This window comes from Antrostomus carolinensis, unplaced genomic scaffold, assembly GCF_000700745.2.
Source record: "Antrostomus carolinensis isolate BGI_N321 unplaced genomic scaffold, ASM70074v2 scaffold26810, whole genome shotgun sequence".
Classification (NCBI taxonomy): Eukaryota; Metazoa; Chordata; class Aves; order Caprimulgiformes; family Caprimulgidae; genus Antrostomus; species Antrostomus carolinensis.
In genome coordinates this window covers 295-10,388 of record NW_010286842.1, presented here as the reverse complement: position 1 = coordinate 10,388, position 10,094 = coordinate 295, and the positions used below count along the sequence as shown (strand labels likewise).

Below are 10,094 nucleotides of genomic sequence, written 5' to 3'. Positions count from 1 at the left end.
ACTTATTACTGTGTCAGTGATTCACAACTTAATACGTCTTTGACTAGATCAGTTTTGCAGTATTTGTCAACGTGACCACGTCAGATAAGATTATTTCTCTTTTGGCAGAGACTCAGTACTAGTGTGACCATACTGGTGTAAGAGGGCTTTTGCTGAAACAGCTTATTGTGCTTGAGTAATTGATACAAGCAGCACTGGCTAAAGAGTGTTTTGCTTAAATTAACTTAGTTACATTAAAAGGTTTCACTAATACACCGTGCAGGTCTGGCCTATGCCTTTCATCCTTCTCTTTTGCTCCTATTAAGGCACTGTCACCTATTCTTTTCCTTGTCAGTGTTCTTGCTATTGTTTATGTTACAGCAGCTCCTAGAGGCTTTGAGAGTATAGAGACTGAAGAAGGGAACCTAACAGAAACACAAGTATAACTGCATATTAATAAATATTCATAATCATTCCATCTTAGTGCAAATAGTTGCTCAAAAAAAGGATAATTCAGATGGAGTTACTGTTTCTGGGAGGGTCCGTGTCCAACCCCGAGGCAAGTCTAAAACTTAGATTTAAGACTGCATGTGTTCTAGGCACTATAAGCAAGGAAAAAGTAGCTCTTTCTTCTTCTCCTCTCCTCCCCACTGCATCATCCTACACACTAAAATGATGCCACTTTTGATGAGGAAATAAGGGCATAACTCCTTGAATATGAAGGAAGCCTGCAATGTCACTGTTCAACAATGAACATAACATTTCGAGCTGAAAACTGACGCTGCTAATAAATGGAGCTAATAAATACCTAGCAGATACTCATGGAGTAAAGCAGATCAGTTAGATTTTTAAAACTACACATAACATTATTTATAATGCTTTTATGATAATTTATCCCTTGTAGTACTTGTATTGCCAGCATGCATATGAGGCTGGCATAATATATAATACATTATATATTAATACTTTGTATGACTTCTAATGTTCCCTTAATATAAAAAGTAATTGGATAAACCTGGCAATTCCAACAGGAATACTCACATGCTAACAAAGTGTGGTGCTTTAACAATAGTAACTAATAATCTACAGCTTTACCAAAACGGGTATCACACCTTCATTGTACGCAGTGTGGCATTTTGTGATTTAAAAAACACACAAATATAAAAGCAGAGATCACAGAATCATAGAATGTTGTGAGTTGGAAGGGACCCACAAGGATCATGGAGTCCAACTCCTGTCCCTGCACAGGACAATCCCAAGATTCAGACCACATTTCTGAGGGCCTTGCCCAAATGCTTCTTGAATATTGTCAGGCTTGGTGCCATGACCACCTCCCTGGGGAGCCTGTTCCAGTGCTCCACCACTCTCTGCATGAAGAACCTTTTCCTACTGACCAACCTAAACTTGCTCTGGCACATCTTCCTGCAATTTCCCCCTGGTCCTATCACTGGTCTCCAGAGAGAAGAGATCAGCACCTGTCCCTCCTCTTCCCCTTGTGAGGAAGTTACAGACCGCAATGTGATCTCCTCTCAGTCTCCTTTTCTCCAGGATGAACAAACCAAGTGACTTCAGCCTCTCCTCATACCACTTCCCCTCTAAACCCTTCAGTATTTTAGTGGCCTCCTCTGGACACTCTCCAGTAGCTTTGTGTCCTTTTTACACTGTGGCATCCAAAACTGCACCCAGTGCTCAAGGTGAGGCCACACCAGTGCAGAGCAGGACAATCACCTCCCTCGACTGGCTGGCAATGCCGTGCTGGTTGCACCCCTGGACACGGTTGGCCCTCTTGGCTGCCAGGGCACACTGTGGGCTCACGTTCAACTTGCCATTGACTAGGATGCCCAGGTCTCTCTCTGCAGGGCTGCTCTCCAGCCTCTTATTCCCCAACAGATGTTCATCTCTAACTGTTGCATTTTATCTCCATTCCTCCTAGGGGCCTCAGGGACCTCAGGGCCAGCCAGGGCCACCTGTAAGTACATAAAAAACTATGCCTGTATTTTTCTGTTGTCGTTGTATTATAGAAACATGTGAAGCACCTAATATCTGTTTTCTCCCATTTTCCAGGGACCACCTGGACCACCAGGACCAAGAGTAAGTTCTGTAACAACCCTAACCTACAACACATTCCTTTTTTGAAAGTGAAAATAGCAAGCTCCTCTTCAAATGCATTGATTGTTCCATCACTGCACATGAAATGCAAATAATTTTCCTACAACTTCCATCACTGCAGTAATATGTATTTTGAACCTTCTGTCTTACACTGTCAGTTCTGTTCTGCCATGCTGTTGAGCCCTCAACAGGCAACACTCATGGACATGCTCATACTTTTGACGTGGGTTAACTCCATCACACTCTAAAAGGTTTTTCTCCTGTTCTGCATTTCAACACTCTGAAAGATAGCAACAGAAAAATTTGTGCTATTTCTGGCTCAGATCTTCTCCCTATATACACACACACACCCAAACACAGATTTAGTTTGTTAGGGATTGTGCTAGTTAGGACAGACTCAGTATATCAAGTGTCCTAAAGCTGTAATGACATGTGCCATCTGAGAACAAATTGCAAGAACTGGATGTTTGTGTGGATGACTTAAATTCTTTAAAAATTAAACAAACCTGTTGTCTGGGTCTGGTATATATGTCACACAAAGCACTGAAAATGAAGATACAAAAGAAACGGGCTTCATCTTTTGGAGGGTAGTTTGTCAGCCTTGGTATTTGTTGATGCATCATGAAGACTACTTTGATCTGTCAGCTGCTGATGGCTGATTGAGATGTTCTTTGTGTGCTGCTTTGTAAAGGAGTAGCACCTTTTCACACTTGCCTGGGTTGGTTTTCTTAAGTATATAAATTAAATGGCTGGGAGGAATAAGTTGACAAATTAGTCTGTAACAACAATTATAGTATCTTTTTACGGGTTCCAGGAGTGTGATCATTAAATTGGGTATGGGGTACTGATAAAAATCAAATTGCTTTTTCTGTATGCATGCTTGCATTCTTTGGAAATGGAAGGAGGATCCTACTTTAAAGTAAGTATTTACAATGAATTATTTTCTAAAATGATAAAATAATAAAGCTATTGTGTGTGTTGCTGTAGCACTCAAAGAATTTACCACCCGCATTTTAGAATATTCCTATTCATCTTTTTATATTCTGAAAATATATCATTTATTTTTTCAGAAACAAGTGGACATCAATGCTGCTGTTCAAGCTTTGATTGAGTCAAATGCTGCACTGCAGATGGAGGTAATATATTTCAATGTATTCACATTATCATATAGGCTATGCAATTATAATTCTATTGTTTGAGGACAGAACAGGGCTTCTTTACAAGACTTAATTTAAAATGAATCATGTATAGCAAGGAATAACTGTAGAATATAATTAAACATGCTAGCATTTATAGGATACAATGTAAATGAAGTTAAGAAAAACAGCAGCATTTCTAGTTTTTTGTCATGATTGGCAGTAATGGAAATTTGTTGACTATCACACATAGTGGACTGTATCTGTTCAGCCACAGATAATGTGGCATTTAGGCCTTGATCCAAAAAATACTGACATATACGCAAGTGTGTGGCCCACTGATTGCAAGAAAATTCCTTACATGAGTGGAGTCAAATACATCTGCATATATTTTCTAAGTTAAGCCTAAGTGTAGATTTCACTGTTCAAAATCTGAAACTCCTAATTATACTTTAAAAATGCACTGATTTTTTTTTTCTTCTCTTCTTTTTTTTCCTGTATCCACATTTTTATGTCAACATGTCATAATGACGTATTTGCATGATCTTAACCTGACCGTAACTTCACTGCTCTGATAATTTTAATAAAATTTACTAATTTGTTTATTGGAATATGTAAATCTTACCCTGGTTTATATGGCTGATTGCATGCATTATAAATACTTTGCTTCTGTCTGGCTATTCAATGGCCATTTGACTTTTACTGCATATACTGTTGTTTGTGATACTTCTTTGTTGTAACGCATTTACTAATGGCCCTTGGCAGAAATACCAGAATACTGAAGTAACTTTACTAGATCACAGTACAGAGATATTCAAAACGCTGCACTACCTTAGCAATTTACTGCACAGCATCAAGAACCCCCTTGGCACACGGGATAACCCAGCACGCATCTGCAGGGATTTGCTTAACTGTGAACGTAAAGTGGCAGATGGTAAGTGTCCACTTCCAGTAAAGCTTGAACACAACTAGGCTTTGAAATGTGTTGCTTCCAGATGTTACTTTCTACATCAGAATTCTAATATGTAGATTTTCTTATTATATTCTGTTGCAGTGTGCCTCTCACAGCTATCTTTGTTTTATCTTTATTTACAATAACATTTCTGAATTTTAAAGATGAAAGTACATAGCTAGCTAATATTTTATATAGGTATTAGAGACAGATTATATACATAGAAGTAAAGAAGCATCCAGAAATTTTGAAACTGAATCCAATTTTGTGATTAAAAGTTTCCCAAGTATTTATAGGTAATCTGCAATTAATTTTGTGTGTATCAGACTCCAGATTCTTAATGAGAAAATTGTATAGAATACACTACCACTGCCAGATACACCGACAGTTGTTGTATCCCAGAAGATCCTGAATCAATATTTCAAATCTAAAACAATTTTTTAAACCTGTAATATCAACACTGTTACATGGGCTTCTGTGTGGCTAATAAAATAATAAATACCTGTAAATATCCCTATTATTAAGTATTAGCATTAACAAGCTAAGGAGTATATGGGAAATGAAGTTAGAATTTACAGGGAAATTGCTATTCTATGGTATATATAAGGACGGATCAATTCTAAGACTCCAGTAGACATGAGCCTAACCCTTATTATAACGGTGCTCTCCTAAATAAATCTCAGTCCCTTCGGGCCACAAAGGTCACTGACACAGTCCTCCACTTCAGAGGATTACACATACCCATATAAATTGTAGAGCACAGCTCACTCATATTTAACCATGTATTAAGATATAACTTGCATATATCCTATTTCTTTTATTGGACAAAATCTCATGGATTCACAATGGCAAATACTCTTTATTACCATCACTATGATATGTCATGTAGACGTGCCTGATGGGAGGAAGATAGTGGAGAAAGAAAGGATCTTCAAGATGCTGTGAGAGCAAGACAATTTAGATTGCTACTTTACATTCCTGAATATATTATCTGTATAAAGCTAAGCCCAAAGAAAAAAGTTAATTTTTAATATAGAAAGAGCAGACTGGAAATACTGTTTGTTCTCACTATTTAGCTGTAGAAGAGAAAATATTTTTGAAACTGTGATAGTATTCATTGTATATGTTATCAGAACTGAATGGTTAGGATAATTTTGCTCAATATCTATTATGAGTAGAATTACAATAGTGAGAAGACTTTCATGTTCCTTTTCTTTCATTTCCTAGTGAAGCCATGGTGATAGTATATCTAATACTTGCCAAAAAGTACAAATATTTTAACAAATTGTTTAGTAACAATTATATTTTTATTTTATTTTTCATCTGGGATGATATACTAATAGGAAAATACTGGATTGACCCAAATATTGGATGTTCTTCTGATGCAATTGAAGTTTTCTGCAACTTCACTGCAGGTGGTCAGACATGTTTAACACCACTGTCTGTGACAAAGGTAGGCATTGCTTCCAGAGAGATTGTATCTGTTCTGGAACTCTGAACAAATGAATGCTTATTTACTGAACTCATGAAAAGGTGTTAGATTTCAGGGGTTTTTTGCATCTTTGCAAATGTGCATCTTTGTGGAAGGATATGTTACACACCCTGTTACAGAAGTTACAGATTTTCTGGAGACAATATATGTTAGTGTAACTCCCACTTGGTTCATTTACTCACCTTCTGTGCTGATCAAATTATTTTGTTTTACTTCATACTTCTCTATACAAGGCTTAAAAATAAGCCTGAAATGCTTCTAAGCTACATTAGTAACTCACCGCTCAGGGCAGCAAACTGTAGAGATGCTGAGGAAGGAAGAAAATTATGGCTGCTTTTCAACACTTAGCTACTTTTAAATGCCATTAGCAGAGACTGGTTTCCTTTATATTAGTCCATGCTCCTCTTTACATGTAGTACTTAAACCCTTGGGAATAGAAATTTTATACTTGTTGAGTTTGCATATACACTGTAGTTACTGAAGAGTAACAGAAATACCATAAAGTTCCCATATGCATTCCTACATTTGGAAGATCCCTGAATATGATCTAGTATTGGAGATCTTGTTGAGTAATGAGTAACTGTATTTTCTGTCTAAAATCAAAGTATGCTTACAATTTTTTTTATTTTTAATGAGATGTAGGTATTGCCAGAACCTGTGGTCCAAGAAGACAACCACAGAATGATGTGACTGCAGTTAAAACACTGCTGCTGATAATATATTTGTTGGAATCATAAAATTTGTTTCAGTTTCTTTATTTAAAAGTAGTGTTCTGTGCCCAGCTGTGTTGTAACAATGTTGTAAGCATTAGAAATGTTTATATTTAAGCTTTGAAAATGTCCTATGAAAGCTTCTGTTTATAGTAATCACTGTAATAGAACCTAACAGCGCTCCTGAAAAATACAGATCGTGTTCTTCAGCATTGACCCCCATGTATAAACATGTATATGTGCTCCCGTGCCTGAACACTACACGTGTGTGTGCATGACACTTTGCGTTGCTGTGGCCGTTCAGCACAGTCCAACTGTAAGTCTAATGATACCTTTCTCTTCAAACTTAGCTGGAGTTCGGCGTTGGAAAAGTGCAGATGAACTTCCTTCATTTACTGAGCTCAGAAGCAACCCATAGCATCACAGTTCATTGTCTGAACACACCAACGTGGGGTTTAAATAAAGCAGGTGGACAGAAAACATCTGTTAGCTTCAAAGGATGGAATGGACAAATATTTAAAGCAAATACGCTACTTGAACCGAAGGTGCTTATGGATGAATGCATGGTAAATACTTTTTAGTACTACCATTATTAAAACTGTAATGAAGTTACTGTTTAGACATTTTTAACTTTCTGCAAGTAATAACGATCATTTAGATTCACATCCTTTGAAGCTTACTCCTTATGTTGCTCTGCATATGTCTTTATATGCCAACCTTTTAATATTGAATTCAACGTCTACCCAAAAGTAAAAGCAATTGTAGTAATACAAGATATCTATATTTTCTGTTCACATTGCATGACATGTATTTCAGGACTCTGCTAAGAAAATGGAGAGAGATCAGAACAAAAATAAGGAGGTTTTCCAGCAAACTTTAGGAACAGTTACTCTCAAAATGAAAATTCGGGCTTCAGTAAGAATTCTATTGAGGTTATTTAACACAAAATCTCAGGTTCAAACAGGCTGGAGATTATTTTTTGGACAACTAAGTATCTTTAAACTCATTGATTATGACTCAATTGTTTGTTTATTTAATAAAATAATTATGATTGGAAATTGATTCCTTGGCTAACTAAAATATTACAATATTGTATTTGAGTTTAGGCAAAATTAGGAGAGCTTATTAATTTTATAAGGCTTATTAGATTGCTGCACTGACCAAGATGTGAGCCATTTGGTAGATGTCTTGGTAGAACACTACAAAATACAGCAGCTAAGCACTCTACACTTTCAGTATTTTATAGCTCTACTTTCATTTACAGTAACAAAATACATGAGACTGGTTCCATATTGATACAGGGATGTCAAATGAGATTTTTAATCTCAAGACAGAAAGTGGTTTTATTGAGGCACTTCTAAGCTGTTATGCTTCCAACCTTTATTAGCACATGTCAATGAGATGTTCTAGCCTATGTCATGCAGCTAAGCTATGGCCATTGAAACCTCTTTTCCCCACCTCCCAGTCTGTTTGGACTGTTTTAATCACTGAGAAAAATTAAGGCATACAGTGATGGCTATTGAGAAGTGCCATTTTTCTGTGAGATCCTACGAGGTTTGTAGCTCTTTCTGTTGGAAACTATATATTGTAGAATCTCACACATTTCCCTCTCTGCAGGGATTTCACTTTTCAGTGGTGCACACTGTACTTGATGGTTTTTAAGAATGGAGTGATTGCAAACATCAAGACACTCCCAGCCTCAGACAATGTTACAATGTTATTTTATAATTTTTATGAAGTATCAATTTTTTACTGAGATTTTTAAAGGATTAGAATAATCAATACGAAGTTCATGGCAAAAATGCAGCTCTCGTTCCCTATGATTGATCTTCATGGGCCTGTAAAGTCATTCAAATACCTGTAAAGCTCATAACCTGAGACCTACTGTTCAGATTTGGAGCTGAATTTAGCAAGAGATGCAAGAGCCTGTATGAGCCCAGGACTGCTTGCAAAGTGACAGGCACTCTGCTCTGAGCCCTGTTGCACTGTGCCTACATCCCCTCCAGCTGGATTCCGGGCTGGGCTTTTTTAGTTACAGTTTTGCCAGGAGTGCCTGTGGTATTGCATTGGAGAAGTGGCATTTGTTAAATTACACAGGGTTTTTAGGAACTGCTGGGAGGATAAATGTTTTTGTACACTTCTCCTCCTCTCGCTCTTAAGCACAATTTTCCATTTGTGTTTTGAAGCTCATCTTTGATATGAATCTAATATTCTGCTTCTGTGTGTTGCAGATTGAAGACGGCAGCTGGCATAAGACACAGTTCTTTTTTCACACTCAGGACACTGATCAGCTTCCAGTTGTTCAAGTTAATGCACTTCCTCATCTCAAACCAGGACAGCAGCACTTCGTAGAAAGTGGTTCAGTGTGCTTCCTTTAAGGTTTTTTTCCTGGGTTTTTTAGTATCAACATGGAATTAATGCATAGATTGAATACAAAAGTAATGATCCATTGCACACAAAATTACTGGGAAACTGAAGAATCGTTTTGAACAGTGTTGGTTAAAGAACCTCAGGAAGAAAAAGTCTTCCTCCTAAGGAGAAATGGCATTGAAAATTAAAAGGAAAAAAGACTTCAGCGATTTACATAAAGTATTTTTTAAAAATTGGTTGGTGCTTTCTTGCTTAATTTCCTGGAACGGAATATCCAAAAATGAAATTTTTCAGGACCTCTAGTGTTCTTAGCAATCTCTTTGAACAGCGCTGCAAAAAAACCATCCCGAGGAAAGCTGGAAACATACAATACTAAGGGGCAATACTGGCTAATGCTCCTAAACGTGCAATAGCTTATATATGAAAAGTGAATTACGCCACAGTACAATACGTCTTTTCTTAAACATAAGCATAGTCCTTTGTGGACACATACATCTGAACAGATGGCACACTACCTCTTCTGTGTTTCCTGTCCGTGTTGCCTTGGTGCTCGTCATAACGCAAGGTGCTTGTAGCTTTATCAGAGATTATTTGAGTCCCTTTTTATCTTTCAGACTGTATGTGCTGGTTACATCAGGATACGTTTCTGTTGTAAAGGTACTTATTTTAAATCAATGGTCACATACTTCACTACAATGAAAACATTATTTATGTGGATTTCTTGTTTAAAATATTTTTGTGTACGGTTGTGGAAATGGTATATGAGACAGCATATTGTATATGATGCATATAGTCAGAACAGTTAGCTTTACAGCCTCTGTAAAAATTGTTGTAGAAGAGCTACCTACAGTAGTTTTGAATGTTAGATTCTGTATTTCAGTTAACATTTTGAATGCCAGAGGCATCTTAAGGTGGTATTTTGTATATATTTTGTGGAAAACAAAATCTACTACAGCACATCTGAATGGCTGCTCTTAAATTATAATGAGCATTTCACCAACCACGAAATTCCTTTTTTTTTTTTTTTTAATTATTAGGTCATTTCATTTAAAAAAAAAATAATCCTAAAATGTTCAACCATCTTTTTTATATTAAAAAAGAACAATTTTACCATTAGGAAAAGGACTCTATATTGAAGTTTCTAGTATCAGTCCAAAGACTGCTCAGTAGTACAGGGCAAGATGATACCAGACTCGACGGGGGAGTAGAGGAGTGTTCAAACAACTTGTTTAACTGTCTTGATCCACAGGAAACTCCAGTGTAATAAAATAAGCTTCCGAGCTCTCTGTTTGTCTTTTACTGTTCTGTTTCTGAGGTGGTTGCCTACTTTGTTACCCTTCATTCTA

The 10,094-nt window shown here is 36.9% G+C and overlaps 1 protein-coding gene across 1 annotated transcript in view; it reads left to right on the top strand.

Annotated features, from left to right (window-relative positions):
- COL24A1 (collagen type XXIV alpha 1 chain) overlaps nucleotides 1–8,777 on the top strand; it is a 49,449-nt gene extending 40,672 nt beyond the window's left edge. The window contains exons 27-31 of the mRNA XM_029087336.1: nucleotides 3,159–3,224; nucleotides 3,990–4,158; nucleotides 5,520–5,629; nucleotides 6,729–6,944; nucleotides 8,610–8,777. Of these exons, the coding sequence (XP_028943169.1) occupies nucleotides 3,159–3,224; nucleotides 3,990–4,158; nucleotides 5,520–5,629; nucleotides 6,729–6,944; nucleotides 8,610–8,756 (708 nt within the window). The 3' untranslated portion in view covers nucleotides 8,757–8,777. The remainder of the gene's footprint in view (nucleotides 1–3,158; nucleotides 3,225–3,989; nucleotides 4,159–5,519; nucleotides 5,630–6,728; nucleotides 6,945–8,609) is intronic.
- The last annotated feature ends 1,317 nt before the right edge of the window (nucleotides 8,778–10,094 follow it).